The sequence below is a fragment of the Gymnoscopelus microlampas genome (genome assembly GCF_963454915.1).
Source record: "Gymnoscopelus microlampas genome assembly, chromosome: 23".
NCBI classification, from domain to species: Eukaryota; Metazoa; Chordata; class Actinopteri; order Myctophiformes; family Myctophidae; genus Gymnoscopelus; species Gymnoscopelus microlampas.
In genome coordinates this window covers 13,327,243-13,351,332 of record NC_139960.1, presented here as the reverse complement: position 1 = coordinate 13,351,332, position 24,090 = coordinate 13,327,243, and the positions used below count along the sequence as shown (strand labels likewise).

At 42.8% G+C, this 24,090-nt stretch overlaps 1 protein-coding gene across 1 annotated transcript in view; it reads right to left on the bottom strand.

Moving 5' to 3' along the window:
• The window catches only part of kcnd2 (potassium voltage-gated channel, Shal-related subfamily, member 2), a gene marked incomplete at both ends in the record, with an annotated part of 217,675 nt that overhangs the window by 4,843 nt on the left and 188,742 nt on the right, over positions 1 to 24,090 (bottom strand). The window contains 4 exons of the mRNA XM_084050289.1: positions 579 to 865; positions 1,647 to 1,742; positions 4,741 to 4,845; positions 8,037 to 8,199. Of these exons, the coding sequence (XP_083906415.1) occupies positions 579 to 865; positions 1,647 to 1,742; positions 4,741 to 4,845; positions 8,037 to 8,199 (651 nt within the window). The remainder of the gene's footprint in view (positions 1 to 578; positions 866 to 1,646; positions 1,743 to 4,740; positions 4,846 to 8,036; positions 8,200 to 24,090) is intronic.

The following is a 24,090-nucleotide window of genomic DNA, read 5'->3' as shown; positions in this document are numbered from 1 at the left end:
GAATCTAAAAACCTTTTGAGAACCACTGGTTTTTGAGGAGCTCTTCAAAGGTGTTCACACCCGTGTTTTTGACAGCAAATTTTTATTTAGTCTTAGTCATATTTTAGTCACCTGAAATGTTTTATGTTAGTCTAGTTTTAGTAAATATCATAAATATCATAAGATTATAGGCGACTAAATCTACAGTTGATTTATTCGACTATAATGTATTTTTGGCGGTGCCTTGATGGTATCGAAATGATTTTCACTTGGCTGCATGCCGAAAATAGCCGATCTACAAGCTCACAGACGTGTTGTGAGCTTGTAGATCAGCTATTTTCGGTCTGTGACACCCGCTCGCACCCATGATGGCTTGTCTTTCAGTTCTACTGGATCTCTCCTCCACTATAGTCCCTCCCAAACATGTTAGTCTAGTTTTTATTTGTTGACGAAATTGTCAGCATATTTAGTCATAGTTTTAGTCATCATAGCTTAGCTTTTATTTAGTTTTCGTTTCGTTTTAGTCAGTGAAAAAAAGGTCGTCGACGGACACGTTTCGTCATAGTTTTAGTCGGCGAAATCAACACTTGTTTCAGCACCTGTTGGCTACGGGTCTCTCTCGGATCTGGATGGTGCTGAGCTCCTGCACGCTCCCCCGCCTCCCCCCCACCGCCATCATGTTGGAGTTGGCGGGCGCGTTGAAGCTCTTCCTCTTCCGGCGCGAGCAGCACGTCAGGCCGTGGCTGGACGAGGAGGTCGAGGAGACGCTGGAGGAGCGGGACGGCTGGTGCTGGTGCTGGTGCTGGTGCTGGTGCTGCTGCTGCTTCACCATGCTCACCTCCATGCAGCTGGTCTCGAACGTCTTCTCGTCCACAAACTCGTGGTTCTGGGGGGGGGGGGGGGATGGAGGAGGATGGAGAGAGTCAGGGGCATTGTATGACATAAACGGTGGTAAAGGACAAGGCCTTTATGTGGGTCATAATCAGTGGTATAGAGTGTTTGTTCAGTAACAGGATCGAGTCTCCATGTCTCTCCAGCTCTTTATTAAACAGAAAATGCATTTTCAGGTCGGGATACCAATTTTATCCAATCAGGATAGAGAACTCAGCAGGATACAGATTAAACAAGTGATGACACGAAATGAGCAGACACAATTGGAACTGGAACACTATAAAAATAAATGGGTACTCTCTCCTTATTGGCTGACATTTTGTCACCAACCTGAAAACATATTTTCTGTTTATTAAAGAGCTGGAGAGACAGGACGACCCCTGTGACTGAATTTACTTGAGTAAAAGTACAAAAGTATTGGCATCAAAATATACTTAAAAGTACCAAAAGTAAAAGTACTACATTTTTTTAAAATAGCAGATGATATAAAATAGGGCTAAAGTGGTTAATTTGTGTTTTATAATATAATAATTTATAACCGCAAAGTAGCTAGTAACTAAAGTTAAAGCACAATAGTTGCCTCTGAGATGTAGTGGAGTAGAAGTAAAAGTATTGGAAATTGGAAATACTCAAGTAAAGTACAAATACCTAAAAATGGTACTTGAGTACTGTGTGTGTGTGTGTGTGTGTGTGTGTGTGTGTGTGTGTGTGTGTGTGTGTGTGTGCGCGCGCGCGCGTGCGTGCGTGCGTGCGTGCGTGCGTGCGTGTGTTCTTACTGTGGTCTTCTCCAGGCAGTGTAGCAGGTGGTGATGGTGCACCTCGAAGGTGGGGTTGGTCTTACAAACCAGCGCCTTGCCCGCTTCCTTGGAGGCCTTCGGAGCACACAAAAAAAACAACAACAACATGGTCGCCCAGTTAATATCTCAAAAGGTTCTACAATGGTACATCCCTCAACCGGCAGCACACAAAGAAGGCTTTCCGTCCGAAAGCTGGAGCTGCGGACAGTGAGCTACGGCGTTCTCACGACACGGCGGCAACCCTTCCAGAACGTGGTGAGAACGTGTGGCGTGTGAATGCATTCAATGTCCCGTAGCACCCTCCTCCCACCCCCCCCCCCCTCTCTTTTGATGGTGTAGTCATGACGATTGATGGCTCAGCGGGTCAAACAGCACAGGCGATATCTAGCAGTGTGTGGATCCGGCGTTTGGATCCAAGTGTTCATGCGTGCATGGTTAGGCCACTTTGTACTCGAGCCCGGTTTGATCCAGCAGAGCCACGTGGTGTGTCAGGGGTGAGGGGGACAGAATCACTGTGACGCACGGGAAGTGGAACTTGGAAGAGTTGATCATCTGCATAGAAGTGCATAATTGTCGAGCCTCCACTTTGTGGCCACTTTTCAACTACGAAGAGTAACACAGAACTAGTGTTATTTTGAATCAAATTCCATTTAGTTTCAGTCATATGTTAGTCACCTGAAATGTTTTACTGTTAGACTAGTTTTAGTTTGACTAAATACCATTATAGAATATTTAGTCGACTAAAATGTATTGTGGCGGTGCCTTGATGGCGTCTTAATGGCTGATTTTACACTTGGTTGCATGCTGAAAATATCCGATCTACAAGCTCACAACGCATCGCAGCGCGACACGTTGTGAGCTTGTAGATCTGCTATTTTCAGAGCGCAACACCTGAACATAAAATGACTCGTCTTTTAGTTCCACTGGATCTCTTCTCCACTAGTCCCTCACTAACATTTTAGTCTAGTTTATATTTGTTGACGAAATTGTCAACATATTTAGTCAGTTAACATCTTAGTTTTACTCATCATAACTTAGAAAAAAAGGTCGACGAACATTCTTCGTCGACAAAATCAAAATCAACACTGGAATCAAACCCAGAACCCGTGACATAAGTTTCACGAAACTTAGGTTCTTGCAGTCGTAAAAGAGAGCCATTTAGACTCTTTCCCACATTATCACACTGACTCTGTGCCCCCGTGGCGTGCGGTGGCGCCCAATGATTGGCATGCAGCTCAGTCCGCCACGATTACAAATTTAAGTTGACTGTCATGGCGTCCAAAATGCATAGAATGAGTGTGGCAACAACACACATGACAAGGTGGCACCACAGGAGGGAGGAAAACCATATAGACATATAAAAGGTAGATGCCTCCTCCGGCTCTGAGCCGTCTGTATCTCGGCCGACATTTTGGAGAAAGTAAGGTTCCTGACTATACTGGCCAATCACGGCGCGTCTTTTCCGGGACTTGTCAGAATATAGTTGTATATAAAGATATAACGGGATAGCTTTATACAACTAGATTCTGACAAGCCGCGGGAAAGACTGCGCCGTGATTGGCCAGTAGGTAGTCAGGAAGCGTGCCTTCTACAAAATGGCGGCCGCGATACAGGTCGCTCCAATGAACTGCAGAGGCCAATGAGGTAGAGAGAGAGAGAGAGAGAGAGAGAGAGAGAGAGAGAGAGCACGCTGGGCAAGACCTAGAAGGTTGAGAGTCTAAACGGCAGTGGTGGAAAAAGTACTCAAATGTTTTACTTAAGTAAACGTATCAATACTGCAATATATAGAAGTACTCTGTTACAAGTAAAAGTCCGGAATTGATTTTTGTAAAAGTACAAAAGTATTGGTATCAAAACATACTTGAAGTACCAAAATTAAAAGTACTTTTCAACAGTTCAACATGTATACAAATATTTAGAAAATAGCCGATCTACAAGCTCACAATGCGTCGCATCGCGACGCATTGTGAGCTTGTAGATCTGCTATTTTCAAATGGCCGGAATGTATATAGCGGCTGATGTTTTGTAATAATAATCTAAATATGCAAAGTAACTAGTAACTAAAGCTGTCAAATAATTGTAGGGGAGTAAAAGTACAATATTTGTCTCTGAGAAGTAATGGAGTAGAAATAAAAGTATTGAAATTGAGAAATACTCCAGTAAAGTAAAAAATTCCACAAAAGTGCACCTAAGCACAGCACTTGAGTAAATGTACTTAGTTACTTTACACCACTGCTAAACGGAAATACCAAAATGTGGCGGAAGTAACCGCCCAAGGAAATGACGTGGGCGCTTTTACAAAGCTGTTTACGTTCTCCGTGAATGAAACGAGTGTTGTGATTGGTCGAAAAATATCGTTTCCGGGGGAAATACATGCGAGGGAAGTCCCGCCCCTTTAGACACTCTCTGCTCTAGGTCGTGACCAGGCTCTTCTCTTGGCAGATGAGCGAGACTGCAGGGAACGACATGGATATAGAAACCTAGATACCTCATTGGCCTCTGCAGTTCGTTGGAGCTACCTGTATCGCGGCGGCCATTTTAGAGGAGGCACGCTGCCATTCAAAGTGACTACTGGCCAATCACAGCGCGTCGACCACTGGCCAATCACAGCACGTTGACCACTGGCCAATCACAGCGCGTTAACCACTGGCCAATCACAGCGCGTCTAACTGACTAGTTGCTGCGTGGCTGCCTCTTAAAGGGTTAAGGGTTGAGTTACGAAAAAACCCACCCCCACCTGCCTCTGATTGGCCTACTGAACGCCCCCCTTCTGTGACACTCGCGGAAGCTTGCCTCCTCTAAAATGCCGCCCGAGATACAGACGCCTCCGAGCCGGAGGAGGCGTCTACCTTTATATGCGGGGAACGAGGCTAGAGAGAGAGAGAGAATGGAGATAGGGGTGGGGCATCAGTTACCCAGCATGCACTAGCCTTGGCATGTCACGTCACGTCATGTCACGGGTCAAAAAGAGAAAGACTAAACAAAAACAAAAAAAGGAAAATGTATAACAAAAACAAAGTACAAAATAAGACACCGGCACCGGGCCGAGAGCGGTTGCATGTCCACGGTTTACCTCCTCCTCGTCAGCGTCAACCAGGAGCCTGTTGCTTGTTTTGTACTGCATATAAGCGCTAGCCCCTCCTCTCTTCGCCACGCGAATTCTAGCAAGCCTGGTTTTCTGTTTGCGAACAAACACAAATGTTCATTTAAGCCCGTCCACTTACCCTGTGTGCGTGTATGAGTGAGTGTGTGAGTGTGTGCGTGCGTGTGCAGTGGTGGAAAACGTACTCAAATGTTTTACTTAAGTAGCAGTCCTGCAATGTAGAAACACTCTGTTACAATAGTAAAAGTCTGGTGTTCAAAATTTACCTGGGTAAAAGTACAAAAGTATTGGTATCAAAATGTACTTAGAGTGCCAAAAGTAAAAGTACTGGAATGTTTGAAAATAGCAGATCTACAAGCTCACAACGCGTTGCGATGTGACGCGACGTGTTGTGAGCTTGTAGATCTGCTATTTTCAAATAGCCTAGGTATAAAATAGGGCTGCGTATTCTAGCAAGCCTGGTTTTCTGTTTGCGAACAAACACAAATGTTCATTTAGCCCATCCATTTACCCTGTGTGTGTGTGTGTGTGTGTGTGTGTGTGTGTGTGTGTGTGTGTGTGTGTGTGTGTGTGTGTGTGTGCCTCTGGGTAGCTCTATGTATATTGTGCGAATGCTACCGTGGCGAATTGGATTGTGCTTTGTGGAAACAGCGGAGAGAAGCTCTGCACGCCAGTCGGCTTTAGAAGAGTAAATAAAGCGCACCTTTGGGGGATGGAGGCGCTGAACAGAGCAGCAAATATCAGCTCTCTCTTGTCTGGCACTGAATGATGCTTATTGCTTAGCAAAGCCTCTGCTCGAAAGAGTTGTACGGGCATGGATAGAATGTGGATAGACTTCACGCATGCGCGCGCGCACACGCACACACACACACACACACACACACACACACACACACACACACACACACACACACACACACACACACACACACACACACACACACACACACACCCTGGCACTGCTGTACTTCTGAGGACTTCCGACTGGTGTTGATTTTGACAGCACATTTTGATTCAGTTTTAGTCATAGTCTTTTGAATCAAATTCCATTTAGTTTTAGTCATATTTCAGTCATCTGAGATGTTTTACTGTTAGTCTAGTTTTAGTCGACTGAATGTAAGATCATAGTCGACTAAAATGTGTTTTGGCGGTGCCTTGATGGCGTCGTAATGGCTGATTTTACACTTGTTGAAAATAGCCGATCAATGCATTGTGAGCTTGTAGATCTGCTATTTTCTAAAGATGTTTTATACATTTGAAAACTTGAAATGGGACATTCTGCATAATGAGTAGCCTACTTTTACTTTTGATACTTTAAGTACATTTTGAAGCCAATACTTTTGTACTTTTACTCGAGTACATTTAGAATTTCGGACTTTTGCTTGTAACAGAGTATTTCTTTACTGCAGTATTGATACTTTTACATAAGTAAAAATATGAGAGTACTTTTTCCACAACTGACGGTAAGGCTCCCTGTCCAACATGCATGTTTCCATAACGTCTCCCTCAGGGCAAAGCAAAGCTCTGCAGCTCAACTAGAAAAACAGTTTGTTGATCTTGGAGGGGACGTGATGCCCTGAAAGTGCCTGATGATAAAGTCCTCTCTCTCTCTCTGCCTCTTTCTGTCTTTCCACGGGTCTCTCTCTCTCTGACTCGTCCCGTGTGTATTCTGCTGCGACCGACATTTCTAAATTAAGAGCAAGGGGCTCTGCGTCACGAGTCGTACTGCGACGAGACATGAGGTGCCGTGGATGTGTGCTGCTCTCTTTTCCCTTTTCCAAGGTGCTCATTTTGGGGCTGCCACAAACCAGTGGTGGATAAAATACTAAATGTTTTTACTTAAGTAAAAGTATCAATACTGCAATGTAGAAAATACTCTGTTACAAGTAAAAGTCCGGAATTGAAATTTGACTCGAGTGAAAGTACAAATTGTTGGTATCAAAATATACTTAAAGTGCAAAAGTAAAAGTACTCATTATGCAGCGTGTCCCGGCCATTTCACACGTTTTCAAAATGTGTAAAATGTCTAAAAATCTTTTGAAAATAGCAGATCTACAAGCTCACGAGCTCGTAGATCTGCTATTTTCAAATGGCCGAAATGTATATAGGGCTGAAGTGGTTAATATATGTTTTGTAATAATATTCAAAATCTAGTAACTAAAGTATTCAAATAAGTTTAGGGGAGTAAAAGTAAAATATTTGCCTCTGAGATGTAGTGGAGTAGAACTAAAATTACTGACAATTGGATATACTCCATTAAAGTAAAAATACCTCAAAATTGTACTTAAGTACACTTGAGTATATGTACTTAGTTACTTTACACCACTACCACAAACCACTCCAAACTCAAAGCAAACAACAGCTTACGCATAGAGACCTGGGAGATTCTCTCATTCTAGCTTTAACAAGAGAAATAACATATACGGTAGGTTTCTCTCTTGGTAGAACGGCAATAGTGTGTGTCTGTATGTGTGTCTGTGTGTGTGTGTGTGTGTGTTTGTTGTACATGCTGGTGCTTGTGAGCATGTGTTTCCTGCACACTCAGCAGGTCAGTGTGTGTGTGTGTGTGTGTGTGTGTGTGTGTGTGTGTGTGTGTGTGTGTGTGTGTGTGTGTGTGTGTGTGTGTGTGTGTGTGTGTGTGTGTGTGTGTGTGTGTGTGTGTGTGTGTGTGTGTGTCAGGGACGTCACAGGCTCTCAGAAGGTGGGGGGGATGGACTTTCGGTGGACTATACCCCTTACTTTACACTTTGGCTATTCAAAAATAGCAGATCTACAAGCTCATAGCGCGGCACCGAGTGCCGCGCTATGAGCTTGTAGATCTCCTATTTTTTCAAATGTAAACAAATTCTGTATTTTCAAAATTTCGTGTTTTTTGGGCGGATTTTGTTTTTTTTCATGTTTTGGTTACTTTATTTCGGTTTTAGGGTTAGGGTTAGGTTATATAATTGTTATTTTTGCTTGATTTTACCGATTTATTATCAAAATATATAGTTATTTTTTCAAAAAGTGGGGGGTATGAAATCACGGATCTGTGAGAGTGAGGGTGTCGCATCGTACACACAGTGAATGGCCGTGACGCCCCTGTGTGTGTGTGTGTGTGTGTGTGTGTGTGTGTGTGTGTGTGTGTGTGTGTGTGTGTGTGTGTGTGTGTGTGTGTGTGTGTGTGTGTGTGTGTGTGTGTGTGTGTGTGTGTGTGTGTGAGTGAGTGAGTGAGTGAGTGAGTGAGTGAGTGAGTGAGTGAGGGTGGGGGGGGCGTTGCAGGTCACCTTTTGTGCGCGTCTCTTGTCTGCACGCTGGCTCTGGTGGTAGATGCGGCTGAAGTTGGAGACGATGACGGGCACCGGAAGAGCGATGACCAGAACACCGCTCAGCGAGCAGATAGAACCAAAGATCTTCCCCAGGATGGTCTTCGGTACCATGTCTCCATATCTGTGTTGAGAGAGGAGAGGAGAGGAGAGGAGAGGAGAGGAGAGGTCAGTGCATTTGCATTCTGCTATGCAGTGCACTGGATCATTGGTTCTCAAAGTGGGGTCCGGGGACCCCCAGGGGTCCTTATGGGGGTTCCAGGGGGTCCCTAGCAAAATGTGATAATATAGCGTCACAATAATTTTTACCGCTTTAACCTATTATACTTTGGCTAATCTAAAATAGCAGATATACAAGCGTACGAGCTTGTAGATCTGCTTATTTTTGAAAAATCGTGAACATGTGTGCATATCTTTGAATATATATATTTTTTAAAGTGAACATTTATAACTCAAATCTTTGCTTCTGGGGGGTCCCTGGAACAAAATATTTTCAGATGGGGGTCCGCGGCCAAATACATATCATTTTGGGGGTCCTTGACATGAACAAGTTTGAGAACCACTGCACTAGATTAAATAAACACACGTGCAGTTCCATAACTGACCACTTGAAGGAGCCAGCGAGCCACAAGAGGGTAGGACGCCGTGCAATATTGATGGCAAAGCTATTGAGTGTTATGATTATGACTTCTTTATGACTTCTTTTATGCTCACTTTAAAGTGCACGCACAATGCATCACAGAGTGCTGTAAATACATGTTTGGGTAGTTTTCTGCTTCTGGAGAGGGACGGCGGTTCATTAACCCGTTAAGACCTGAAACGCATCTGTGTCACTTTTTGATTTGAGCTAAAAAATATATTATTTTACACTTTGGCTATTCAAAAATAGCAGATATGCTATTTTTTTTTAATCGTATTTTTTTTGCAAATCTTGAGATTTGAGTTACAAAAGCGAATATTTGTAACTCAAATCTTTGCTTCTGGGGGATTCAACAGTTTTTTGAAAAAAACTTTCTTCGCCATAATATCAGTGGTTCTTTTTTCCATGTCAAGGACCCCCAAAATGACATGTATTTGGCCGCGGACCCCCATCTAAAAATATATGTTCCAGGGACCCCCCAGAAGCAAAGATTCAAGTTAAAATATTTTGCTTTAAAACAATATATATTAAAAGATTTGCACACATTTTCACGATTTTTCAAAAATAGTAGATCTACAAGCTCATTGTATATCTGCTATTTTTGAATAGCCCAAAGTGTAAAATAATGCTTTTTTAGCTCAAATCAAAAAGTGACACAGATGCTTCTTCAGGTCTTAATGGGTTAAAAAGAAAAAGTCCAAGAAGACGGCGAGAGAGAAAAAAAACAACCCTGAGACTTTTAACGGTCTCTCTTGTGAATACCACCGTGCCGTGCCCTACTTTCCTGTGTTTCATCTTCCGCCATGTCCCGCTCCAACCTCTTTAGAAAACATTCATTCATTATTGGACACCCCCACGTTTCTGTGATCACAGAGCATGAACACTGATCACATCGGGAGAGGATTCAGGGGGAGGGCTCTGTGGCGGAGTGACCGTCAGGGACGTGCACAGATAGACTCTAGGTAGTGCCAGAGAACCTGCCCTTTGCCCTCTTGACCAGAAGTGCCCTTTTGAAAAAAAGGGAAAATAAAGTTTTTTTTTTTTTTTTTACAGCAGGGGTCTTCAACAGGGGGTCCTCAGAGTTACTACAGGGGGTCCGCCAAATCTTTATGTGATATGATTTTTCTTTTTACCATAACCACTCGAAACCTAGCATCCCTTTTCTGAGGAGAACTTTAGCCAAAAATAGCCGATCTACAAGCCCACAACGCCTCGCGCTGCGAGGCGTTGTGGGCTTGTAGATCTGCTATTTTTTGGCAAAGAGGTATAGGTGTAGAGGGAAAAAAGAGCAGACCAAGTAAACAAAAAAAAGTATAATTTACTTGAGCGCCTGCCCCTCAAAATGTCTGTGCACGCCACTGGGAGTGACTGTGTTTTTCTTGCTGCGTTTTTTTTAACATATAGATGAGCCAGGCAATTCAAATGTTGTCATTTTTAGATCACCTTTTAGCCTTTTCACCCGGCCCTCACCCTGGTAAGTTACAAGCGTAGAATATGATTTAGTTTCCAGTATAGAAGTGATAAAGGATGGGGCATGTGAGCTCACATGCAATAATCAGGTGATTCTGGAAGATCATAATACCATAAGTAGAAAGAGTCTGTATAAATGGTAAATGGTGCATTTATACAGTGCTTTTTATCCAAAGAGCTTTACATATATTGTGCATTACATTCACCCATTCACACACACATTCAAACACCGATGGCGGAGGAAACCATGCAACGCACCAACCTGCTCATCGGGAGCAATTAGGGGTTCAGCGTCTTGCTCAAGGACACTTCAACACTAACTCTGGGGCGGGGGGGGGGGGGGGGGGGAGCCCGGGATCGAACTGGGAACCTCGCGATTGCCATCCGGCCGCTCTACCGGTCACTCTACCCCACAACCACTGCCACCCCGTATAAAAATATGGGTGAGAACTATGATGAAGTAGACAAGGTTACCGCGAGCAGAGCTGTAACAGACCTGCAAATCTCCACCCACTGGTTGCTATAGGGTTGATTGAACTGCCCTCTCTTGCCTGTTTCTGAAACTATTTGAGAAAATGGGTCCGGAAGCCAAGGTGGAAGTTGCTGTGTCTTTGTGCAAGGTTAGAAAGCATAACGTTACTGATTAGCCTATCAGTCGGGGGCTCAAACTTAAGTCAGGAGTACAATAGCCTCTGGTAGCCCTGCACAGCATTTCTGCCTCCTGCCCAACGTGAACTAAGAGAGTCTGCTTAAGCCTCCCACTGAGCAATAGTCGTCTATTAGACGTCCGTCTAAAACAGGGTTATAATTGGTCTACTGGTGAAAGTTTTTTAGCGGTCTAGGCTTAGCCTAGACGTTGATTAGCTGTTTTTTAAACGTCTATTTATAGACCGTCTATATTATAGACGTTGAAATGACGTCTATAATATAGACGGTCTATAAATAGACGTTTAAAAAACAGCTAATCAACGTCTAGGCTAAGCCTAGACCGCTAAAAAACTTTCACCAGTAGACCAATTATAACCCTGTTTTAGCCTACCCCTTAGACATATTTTAGACGTCTAATAGACCAAAAAATGCTCAGTGGGCTGATTCATACTTCAACAGTGTTGCACGTAGAAAACAGCCAACCTACAAGCTCTCAATGTATCACCGATGGGACACATTGTGAGCTTGCAGGTCTGCTATTTTCATTGTCGTGCTGTGGAGCATAAGTTAGGCTTGAGAGGAGATAGTGACGATGTCATATCATGTGTGACTCCAGAGCGCTCGTATTAGGCAGGAGAAAAAACTGAGTATTGATTAACAGCAGGTGAGAATCATTCTTAAGAAATTCACCATCCAGTATTTGGAAAAATAGAAAAAACGGAATCAATACAATGAGACTTTTTCCATTAGCTGAGTTTGGAATGTAATCACTTTTCAACCTGGCGTCCCTATTTTGGGCAATATGGACGAAAAGTTTCTAAAAAATGTTCACAAATAGCTGATCCACAAGCTCATCACGGCAAAAAAAGGGGCTTATCTCAGTTTTGCGCATAAAATGTGTAATGTGATATGATATGTGATGCCTCTCGAACTATGACTGGCAGCTTATTCTATTTAAAAAAAGAAAAAAGAAAGAAAGGAGAAAAAAAGTATAAAAACAACATATTGAAATGATTATGATCTTTGTGTCCTGATGGCTGCTTGGGGCAGCTTGAATTTCCGCAAGGACAAATAAAGCATCTATCTATCTATCTATCTATCTATCTATCTATCTATCTATCTATCTATCTATCTTAAATGGTTAATTAGAAAGTGTTGTTCTCAGGAAAGAGTATTACAGAGACCAGTGACTGCAAGCGAGAATTTCAGAAGATTTCCTTTTTTCCCACATGAGACTGAAGTTGTTTAAGCATGGCCCTGAAGCAGCCAGGTTTGATTGAGAAACAGTGAGATGTGACTTCAGGGACGGTGTCTTTGGTGACTGTCATTTAATTACTAAGACGAGCCGCGGGGCTCATCTTTCACAGTACATGAAGGCTCTGCAATAATTAACTTCATACAAAAGGAGACCACACATGCACACTGTCATGGCACAATAACGTGCACGCATAGACGTATGCGTGCACACACACACACACACACACACATACACGCCCGCGCACACACACACACACACTGTAAACACAGACACTGAAACGAGGGTGTCAAATTCTCCTTTTTCAAGAGGCAGTATCATCACCAAATCTCATGGCTACACGCCACATTTCAGATTCCTTCCAATGACATCCTTACTTTTCTTACATTTTTTTGTTACACTTCAACGGATTTTTTTTGAGACAAGAAAACAAGACTGACATTTAAATGTCATTTAGAGGGCGACTAGTTTTCTTACATTTTTTTGTTACACTTCAACGGAATTTCTTAAAGACAAGAAAACAAGACTTACAGGGTGACTACCAATATAAATAAAATGAGTGCATCTGTGTTTGTCTTTTTGTGTGTGCGTGTGTGTGCGCGTGCGTGTGTAATCTGACACCTCTGTGCTCTGCCGCGTCCAGATCCCATAGTCTGAGAGGATGGCGAGTCCTCATTGGCTGGCTTCTTACCAAGGCCAGCCAACGAGGGAAAAGTGTCAAGAAGTGACGACTATAGAGCACCGAAGTCTGACGTAATTTTCCACCCCCGTTCTGAATCCCCATAGACGTGTTTAATATCGTGTCAAATAAGAACTGTGTTCCAAAAATAAACAGATGACCCCGGCGGTTTTACTCTTATGGATATGAAGCATCAACTGACGGTGAGAAAACGATAATGTTACTTCCGCCGAATTAGTTACATTTTCGCCAGAAACAGACTGTTTCAAATATAAGTGACTGACTATCATAAACGATACAGAACCACCTCCCTGACAATATCGCCGAGACAGTTTGTTTATTTTTGGACCACAATTCTTATATGAGACGATTCTATGATGACCCAATGTTATTCTCCATAGAGAAATGACTTTTTACGAACCAGGGGATGAACGAGTGACGTCAGGACTTCTGCACTCTATTGGTACAGGTCTGTTTAATAGACAGGCTGGCTTTTAAAGCCACCCTGGAAACACCACAGAGAATCTGTGTCCATTGATTAGTGGCATTATTCAGAGACAAGCCTGTATCCTTATAGATTAAACGCTTGACTCGCTCCTCATCAAAATACCCTAGGTCTGCATTCACAGTTAGCACCGAGCCACGCGGAAACCCGCGTTGGCCTATACTGTAGCATCAAATCCCACCGGAACGTTCTCCGCAGTTATGCATCCCTCTCATCTTTCCTATAGCGTCCGCCTCGATGAAGTCAAAGGAAATACAAAGTGGAGAAGAAGACCGCGTGCCGTCTTATTTGTTTAAACATAAAACACGACGGGCAAACGCTGTCAAAGACCTTTAATCCATTTAGACCGGGGAAAGAATCCTTTTTAGATTTCTTTGGGCTATTCAAAAATAGCAGATCTACAAGCTCATAGCGCGGCACCGAGTGCCGCGCTACGAGCTTAGTAGATCTGCTATTTTTAAAAAAAAGTGTGAATATTTTGTGCAAATCTTTGAATATATATATATACTTTTTTTTTTTCTAAGCGAACATTTGTAACTCAAATCTTTGCTTCTGGGGGATTCTACAAATGTCTTCTAAATCCTAACAGTTTTCTGAAAAACCTATGTTTCTATATACTATATCAGTGGTGCTCAAACTTTTTCACGTCAAGGACCACCCAAAATGATTATGCAGTTGGCCGCGGACCCCCACCTCAAAATATGTTGTTCCAGGGACCCCCAGAAGCACAGATCGGAGTTAAAAACGTTCGTCTTCAAACATATATTCAAAGATTTGCACAAAGTTTCCACGATTCAAAACAAAATTTGCGGATCTACAAGCTTGTAGATCTGCTATTTTTGAATAGCCCAAAGAAATCTTAATGACACAGATGCGTTCCCGGTCTAAATGGCTTAAAGGACATCCTACACCGACACTCAGAACAGACAGCTGTGGTGTATGTAGTCATCGTTCCGATCTCTCTCGCACCGTGACTCACATCCAACATGGCCGCCCGTCAAAGGCAGACAGGGGGCGCAGCGTGCGGCCTTGACATTGCTTAATTAGCTCGTGTATACATTATGAATGTGGATCTGCCAGCCTCTCACTGTTCATCTATTCTCCATATAATGATTAATGCTTGATTACCTGCTCACAGTGACACCTCATCGCACGTGCACACGCACGCACGCACGCACGCACGCACGCACGCACACAAACACACACACACACACACACACACACACACACACACACACACACACACACACACACACACACACACACACACACACACACACACGCACACACACACTTCTTCCCCGTTTGCACAGCACCAGTAAGGTCAACGCATTATATATCCGTCACGGCACATTATCAGGGCTGTGCTTTGAGAGGGACGCGCACTTGAGATACATTTATATATAGCAGGTGTCCTAGTTTATATAATGTGTATGAACATTATAATGTGTACATTTTTGCATTATAGGTCAAGTCAGCTGACACTCTTATCTTTATCCAGGGCGACTTAACGCTCGCGTACAAAACGCAGCATGGACATTTCTGGCCTTTAACCCTTTAAGACCTGGAATTTATCTGTGTCACTTCTTGATTTGAGCGAAAAAGCATTATTTTGCACATTGGCTATTCAAAAATAGCAGATATACAAGCTCATAGCGCGGCACCGAGTGCCGCGCTATGAGCTTGTAGATCTGCTATTTTTGAGAAATCGTGATTTTTTTGCAAATCTTTCAATCTATTTTTTTTTCAAGCGAACATTTTGAACTCAAATCTTTGCTTCTGGGGGGTCCCTGGATGAACATATTTTGAGATGGGGGTCCGTGGCCAAATACATGTCATTTTGGGGGTCCTTGACATGAAAAAAGTTTGAGAACAACTGATTATAGCAACATATGTTTAAAAAAAAAAAAATGTTAGGATTTAGAAGACGCAGAAGCAAAGATTTGCACAAATGTTCACTATTTTTTCAAAAAATAGCCAAAGAAATCTAAAATGACACAGATGCTTTACAGGTCTTAAAGGGTTAAGATCAGCGGCACTCAACCATAGTCCTGCAAAGGAATGTAAACGTGCCGTGTTGGATGTGCGCACGTGTGTGCGTGTGTGTGTGTGTGTGTGTGTGTGTTTGTGTGTGCGCACGAGCGAGCCTTGTGGTCTTGCGTTCAAACTCTAAATCTCTGTACTCTGCTCGGCCCTCTCAACAAACTCGATCTGTCTGGCACAATTAAAAATGACAGGATGCCAATTAACCTCTGAGCCCAAACCGTGGGTAATGACACGACTGACAGACAGTCAAACAACCACTGACGTGTTCCACAAGGACAAGCACTGGAGAGGAGAGGAGAGGAGTGGAGAGGAGGATGATAGTGTCTATGTGTGTGACTTTTAATAAGGTAAACATAGAAGAAGTCCAACACACACACACACACACACACACACACACACACACACACACACACACACACACACACACACACACACACACACACACACACACACACACACACACACACACACACACACACACACACACACTAGCATGCACATGCGCACAGAGACCCCGTCTTTGATGAAGGACGCGGTCACATGGTATGATGAGGACAACACACCAACCACAGTGTGTGTGTGTGTGTGTGTGTGTGTGTGTGTGTGTGTGTGTGTGTGTGTGTGTTTGACGACTTTGTGACTTTGTTTGCTTGTGTGAGTGTGTGTGTGTGTGTGTGTGTGTGTGTGTGTGTGTGTGTGTGTGTGTGTATGTGCGCGTGTGTGTTTGTTGTGGGGGCGTGGTGTAAAGTACTCAAGCATACAAAATTAGAAGGGGCTGTGTGACACACACACACACACACACACACACACACACACACACACACACACACACACACACACACACACACACACGCACACACACACACGGAGCAAGGTCATATGATGCCATCCAATTGTCCCTGGGTGGAGTATATTAGACGGAGCGACTCAAGGTTTGGGAGCAGGAACGAGGGTGATCAGTCACTGACACAAACTGTACCTGTCACCTTGGCTATTATCCTCTCCTCAAAGACACAGAGAAGATTCAAGGCAAAGAGCCCTTAAAACTTGTCTCACATAAATAGAAAGCTCACTCACACATCCTTTGAATAGAATCGTCTGTAGCCTACTCCTGCATTCCCCCCCAATCAAAGATGTCACCAGACGCATCAGCAGGAGAAGATCTATATAGATTTAGAAATACTCTCACTTGCAAGTGAAAGTCCGGAATTAACCATTTACTTGAGTAAAAGTACAAAAGTATTTCTATCAAAATATACTAAGTGCAAAAGTAAAAGTAATCATTATGCAGAATGTTCCATTTCAAGTTTTCAAATGTGTAACAATCTTTTGAAAATAGCAGATCTACGAGCTCACAATGCGTCGCGATGCGACGCATTGTGAGCTTGTAGATCGGCTATTTTCAAATGGCCGAAATGTAAATAGTACTGAAGTGGTTAATGTATGTTTTGTAATAATAATAAAAATCTACAAAGTAACTAGTAACTAAAGTTTTTAGCTAGTTTTTAGGTGTAGTGGAGTAGAAGTAAAAGCATTGAAAATTGGAAACACTCCAGTAAAGTAAAAATACCTCAAAATTGTACTGAAGTACAGTACTTGAGTAAATGTACTTAGTTACTTCCAGTTACACCACTGCCCCTAGGCAACGTTTTTCAAAAATCTTCAAAAAATGACAAAAATAGCAAAAAACACGCAAGCTCACAACACGCATCACGGTGCGATGCGTCGCAAACTTCTAGATCTTCTAGATTTTTTGAGACAGGGTCTGTGGTTAACATCACTGGTGTGCTGAGAAATACAGAGATATGGGATGATCGCGCGAAATGAGAGATTCTCCATGTTTGCCATTATCGTATAGAAAAATATGCCTCTGATTTCTCAGTGAGTGGGCTGTCTTTTCCACAGACAGCACGAAGCATTTCACTTTTGAGAGCCACAGTCCAACTGGCAAAGGGAGATCTGATTTCCATTTCATTGCTATACATTCCTTTTTTTGGCAGTGGCCTCGGGATTTCTGTAAGCTTGATGGAATAACTATGTGTAATATTAGAGTTTGTGACGTTCCCCAGACGGCATGATATCTCAGGATCCATTGGTAAAGTAATTCCATGAATTGTGGATAAAGCATCACAGCAGATTCCCCTGCCAAAAGCCTAGTTTATTGCCCTGCCAGAAGGAATGAAGGAAAAGGGCCTTCTACTACTAGACCACATCTATAGCAAAGTGATCAGAGAATGGAATACTGCTGTTATTGTTTGTCAGGCTTTGGTGGTGGAGCCACTTTCATTGTGAAAGTTGCAATAAAAAGAGTTTCCAATATTAAGAGGTTGCCACGTCTCTTCTTCTCACCCCAGGTCCCTGCACTGACTTCTGTTAACCCTTTAAGACCGGGAAAGCATCTTTTGTGTCGTTCTAAGATTTCTTTGGCGTTTCAAAAATAGCAGATATACAACCTCATAGCGCGGCACCGAGTGCCGCGCTATGAGGTTGTAGATCTGCTATTTCTGAAAAATTGTGAACATTTGTGCAAACCTTGGAATATATCTTCTTAAAAGCGAACATTGGTAAAATATTTAGTTCCAGGGACCCCCAGGAGCAAAGATTTGAGTTACAAATGTCGCTTAAAAAAAAATCAAATATTTGCACAATTTTTCTTATAGCTTGAGCTTGTAGATCTGTTATTTTTGAATAGCCAAAGAAATGTAAAATGACACGAGATGCGTTCCCCGGATTGAGCGGGTTAAGGCCATATGGGGATGGACCAGGTACGGCTTCGACTCTTTTGTACGGAAATTCATGTAAAGTTGTGGCATTGTGAATGCACAACGTTCCATGTTAATCAACAAGCCCTACTGTATGAGAATTCACTGTTAATGTTTTCCTTTAAATCTCAAAACGTCACAGTCAGTATTGTGTTATTTTTTTACATTTCACAATTATGTTAATCTCTTTCCCATTTCATCCAATTCACTAATTTACGATGTGCCACCTAGAGGGCAGGCCGTCTAGAAGTGTGTTCCTGTGTCCTTGTGCCCGCCCGTCCGTCCGTCCGTCCTTGGGTCCGTCTGCCCAACCATATTTGGGCAAGACATGTCCTCATAAATATGATGTCATCAACATGATGATGTCAGAGATTCACAGGGTAGCTAATGCCATTTTTAGACCCTCTCTTGATTAATCATAGGTTAATGCTATTAACAAATATCAAGAATATAGTATAACTAGACCATACCCGTCAGGGGATATGAGCACCCAAAGTATGTACAAACACACACACACACACACAGTGCCAGAGCCGTCCCCCCGTCGCGAACACACGCACACAGATCCCATAGCTTGGGGGGGCTGTAACCAGGACGACAGTCCCATCGGCCGAGGCAAACTCAGAATGTCCGTTGTTTACAGCAAGACACAAATAAACATGTTAAATTGTGACGGAAAAAAAGGGGACTTTGGCTATTCAAAAATAGCAGATATACAAGCTCATAGCGCGGCACCGAGTGCCGCGCTATGAGCTTGTAGATCTGCTATTTTTGAACATTTTTGAAAATGTGTGCAAATCTTTGAACATATATATATTTAAAGCGAACATTTGTAATTCAAATCTTTGCTTCTGGGGGGTCCCTGGAACAAAATATTTTTAGATGGGGGTCCGCGGCCAAACACATATCATTTTGGGGGTCCTTGACATGAAAAAGTTTGAGAACCACTGACTCTACGAAGCCAAACAAGCAAGTTTTGTGTCACTCTAATCAATAACCTTGGTTCAAGTTCAAGTTTTCAAATCAATAACTGTGGTTCAGTTCAAGTTTTGTTGTTCTAATCGATACGTGCTTCAGTTTCATCTCGATATTGGAGGCCAGTCGACAGCATGCCTCAGCTGTACTACACACTCAAATCCTCAGTGTTCATTTATCCATTTAGTTTTTTGTTTCTTTGTGTTACATCTGTACACTCTCAGAGTTAAAGTAAGACCCACAATAGTCTGGTACAACTCTCTCCCACATGGAGATGGAGGGAAATAGAAGCTTACGTGAACGAGAGAGAGGGAGCTATAGGGATGCTTATCCCACCTTAGCTGTAAGCACAACTCCCAGCATGGATGAATTAATGATAGAAATTCTCCAACACCTTATTTTTCATTTAGTCACCCGTCCTCAGTACGTCACATCAAACCCCCCCCCCCCTCCCCCAAACCCCCCACGCACTCCATCCTCTCTCTCTCTCTCCAGGTCTTATGTCCTCCATTCAGCTCACCTGCAGCCTAGAGTAAACCAGGGATTACTTTTACCGTCTTTGTGCAAAAAAGCCATAATCCCCCCCAAGCAGAGTTTGTGTCTGTGTGCGATGAGAAGCTCTCATCTGGATAGCTGTCCTCTAAAAGCTGCACCTCCACCGCGTGAGACCACTTTTTTTTTTTTACCAAGAGGCAGCAATAAATTTAAAAAATAAAATAAAATAAATAAATAAAATAATCGGAAAAACACGGCCCCCTCACGCATTAGGAGGGCAGGGTGAGTCACCAGAACCAAGGACGGGTGTTTTCGACAAATCTAACATGTTTAAAATGGAGTTTGAAGTTACAATGGGTTTGTATAGGAAGGGGACGTGTCTAATAAAATGGATATCAAATATATAAATACTGAATCGAGCAACTTAAAAACTGTCTGGGGGGCTCAAAGGCCTGAGTAGATGATAAAATGACCAAAAGTGATTTTGAAAGTGAAATATCCCTTTAACATACAAATTGGTTCAAACATAACATTTCATTCATTCAAATAAGTTTTCGGATTGCAGCTTTTTTGTAGTCGAAGCGTGCGTGCGGCTCGACCTCGACGTGGAATGGAGCCGTACTGTACGTGTGTTGATGGAGGGTCCTCAGCGGAGGGGAGTGGAGAGAGTGTGTTAATCAGGCTGGCTGGGTGAGTGGCTAATGGAGATTTTATTAAGATGAAGAGGTCTCGCCGACGACAGGCCTTAACGACGATAAGGCCCCCCCCCCGTTCAAAGTCCCGCTATACGTCACAATGTCTAGAGCCCGGGGGACAAGTCACCCATGTATATCCTATAATAACTGATACGCTACCATGGTCTCTCATCCAGTCCCTCTCATCTCCTCTGTCTCTTTCTACAGTCATCTGCTAACAATTACTGTTACCGCCGTTCTCCTTCACTGGCTGCACGAATATGGCATGGGTGGATGAAGTGATTAGATGGAGTATTCAGCATGGATCGATAGGCCTGTCACAGTTATTACATACTTGTCTAATCGCAATTATTTGTGTGATATTAATCGTAAAAAAAGAAAAGCAGAAATAACAGATCTACTGTAGATCAGCTATTTCCGCTATTTTTAAAATGTTTTGAAAGTATAAAAGTATTAAATATGTCAGTAATGTATGTTTTTGTATGTTTTTTTTTTTTGGGGGGGCACGGTGGCGCAGTCGGTAGCGCTGTCGCCTCACAGCTAGAAGGTCCTGGGTTCGATTCCCGCCAGGGACGCTGTGGGCGCTGGGGGCGTGTTCTCTCCTCCACGTCATCGGCGCCCATACCCTAGGTGGGGTTGGCGAAAGGGTCTACTCTGTGTGGAGTTTGCATGTTCTCCCCGTGTCTCCTAGGGTAGTTAATACCCTCACAAAAACATGTAGTAATCCTGGTCACTATACTGCCTCCCCCTGGTCAGCCGGGGCGCCTGATGGAGGAGAAGGGAACTGGTTGGAATAACGTGTTCCTTCCACGCGCTATGTCCAACCAGGGAAACTCCCCCCTGTCGGGTGATAAGAAGCGGCCTGCTTGCTCCTCATGCATTGAAGGAGGCATGAGCTTCAGCTTGGGCTCTCCCTAGGCTGGCAGAGGGTAGGTAGTGCCCAGGATTACATAGGCAATTGGCACTGGGTGAAAAAATGTGGGTTACAAAATCGTGGGACAAAAATTATAATTAAAAAAAAAGTAATGTATGTTTTATTATGAAGCATTAAAGGTATTCTGAAAATGTTATTCATATGTTGCTCAATGCCAAAAATACAATGAAATCGCAATTATTTGTTTGACAATTAATCGTCAACTTAACCCAACCTGAAGAAGCATCTGTGTCACATTTTCATTTGAGCTAAAAAGCATTATTTTACACTTTGGCTATTCAAAAATAGCAGATATACAAGCTCGTAGCGCGGCACCGAGTGCCGCGCTACGAGCTTGTAGATCTGCTATTTTTGAAAAACTGTGAAAATGTGTGCAAATCTTTGAATATATATTGTTTAAAGCAAAAATGTTTAACTCTATTCTTTGCTTCTGGGTCCCTGGAACAAAACATTTTGAGATGGGGGTCGGCGGCCAAATACATATAATTTTGGGGGTCCTTGACATGAAAAAGTTTGAGCACCACTGATATAGAAACATAGAAACATAAGCTTATACTAGAAAATATCACGTGTTCAGGTGGGTGGGTCAAATCTTTGTCTTCCGCAAGGCCATATATATGTGGACACACGACACACACGACACACACACACACACACACACACACACACACACACACACACACACACACACACACACACACACACACACACACACACACACACACACACACACACACACACACACAGTACAAGTCATAGGCTTCGACTACACGTCCTCTCCCTAAGTGGCGTCCTTCTGTTTGGATGTTCATGTTGGTGATGACGTTTATTGCAGGTTATGATGTATGAGAGTTTTAAGCTCACTGTAACAGGATAGCTATAAAAACGAGCCACACACTCTCTATACACTCTCGTCAGAATCACACGTCCAATTTTAGTTTACAGTAGCTACTGTAGTTACGGTATAGCTACCGTAGACACGTCCTAATATGGCCTTTGGGTATATATTATGCTCTCACCACTTCACCTCCCATGTTAAAAGGGACACCGTGTGATCCTCATGTAAACACATTGGAATGGAGTTGGTGGGATACACATACTGACTATATAAGGCCTATATGTGTATGTAAAAGCTGCTGCAAGTGTCTGCTTGTGTTTTGAGGTATTGTACAATTATAAACAAATGAATAAATAACATTAAGCCCACTCTACAAGCTCCATCAAAGCATTCGAAGAACAAGCTTAAGGTACACCTTGCAGCCAAATCTCAGTATTGAGAGTATTGCTGCTCTGACCTTGATGTTGTGTCCGGTAAATAAGCAGTGATGGAAAAAGTACTCACATTTTTTTTACTTAAGTAAAAGTATCAATACTGCAATGTAGAAATACTCTGTTACAAGTAAAAGTCCGGAATTAAAAATGTACTTGAGTAAAAGTACAAAAGTATTGGTATCAAAATGTACTTAAAGTAACAAAAGTAGAAAGTACTCATTATGCAGAATGACCCATAAAAAAACTGAATGCACGCAAATCTTTTGAAAATAGAAGATCTACAAGCTCACAATGCGTCGCATCGCGATTGAGATCGGCTATTTTCAAATGGCCGAAATGTATAAAAGAATGAAGTGGGTAATGTAGGTTTTGTAATATTACATTACATTACAGTCATTTAGCAGACGCTTTTATCCAAAGCGACTTACAATAAGTGCATTCAACATAGGTAGGGAACGAAACTACTAATCACCAGAGGTCTTAAGTGCATTTCCTGCAAAAACAAGCAACCAAGAGTATACCTAGCGCTAAGGTAAAAGTGCTATATATCAGCTATCTACTTTCTTAAACAGATGAGACAAAATAGCTAAATCAAATGAGCTCAAGCTAATACAAAAAGTGTATCGACTAAACAAGATCCAATAAAACAGTACAACAATAAAACAAGAGTTAGTACAACTAGTTAACAACAAGTAAGCCAGACAAACAATAATAATACAAATCTACAAAGTAACTAGTATTAAACTAAAGTTTTCAAATAATTGTAGTGGAGTAAAAGTACAATATTTGCCTCTGAGATGTAGTGGAGTAGAAGTAAAAGTAGCCTACTGAAAATTGGAAATACTCCAGTAAAAGAGGTTTACCTCGTTTGGAACAATCATTTAGTCTAGAACCTCTCGGTGCTCAAACCGGACAATTATGCTACTATAATGCTTAACACGGTCCGGACCGTTTTTGACCCAATTTTATTTTTACACGTAGGGCCCATGTGGGGCGCTAAAACGAAACTTTGGGATCATCCAAGGAGTTTCTGAGAAGGAGAAGCTGGATGTGGCTCCATGTCAAAAATCCTCTCCGCCGTCTCGCACGCACGCTCTGTTTACATGCACTTCTTCCGCGTCGGGGCTTCTACAGCACGAAATGTATAACGTAAGTGGATGGAAGAAATGCAGGCTCTGAACGTATAATATTTTAATAAACCTCTGGCACCCAATGTGTTAAAGTAGAGGGTAATTTGCGGGTCGGGTCAGATGCGGGTGGTTGACTAACGCATGTTTTTGTGAGTAGGGCGGTGTGTGGATTGGCTCTCATCTCATAACGGGTGCAGGTGGGTGGGTGGGTGCGGGCGTTACAAAGCCCTGACCCTCAACAATGCTGTCCCGGTCACAACTGGCCATTTCCGGTGACAACCAGTCAGCACTTTCTCTCCTCTCCTAGGGGACTTCAAGAGGAGAAAGTGCTAACCAGTGTCACTGTATGCACCCCTTCACCTCTTCTGTTTGCATTGATGGAGGACACACGCATGTGTGTGTGTGTGTGTGTGTGTGTGTGTGTGTGTGTGTGTGTGTGTGTGTGTGTGTGTGTGTGTGTGTGTGTGTGTGTGTGTGTGTGTGTGTGTGTGTGTGTGTGTGTGTGCGCA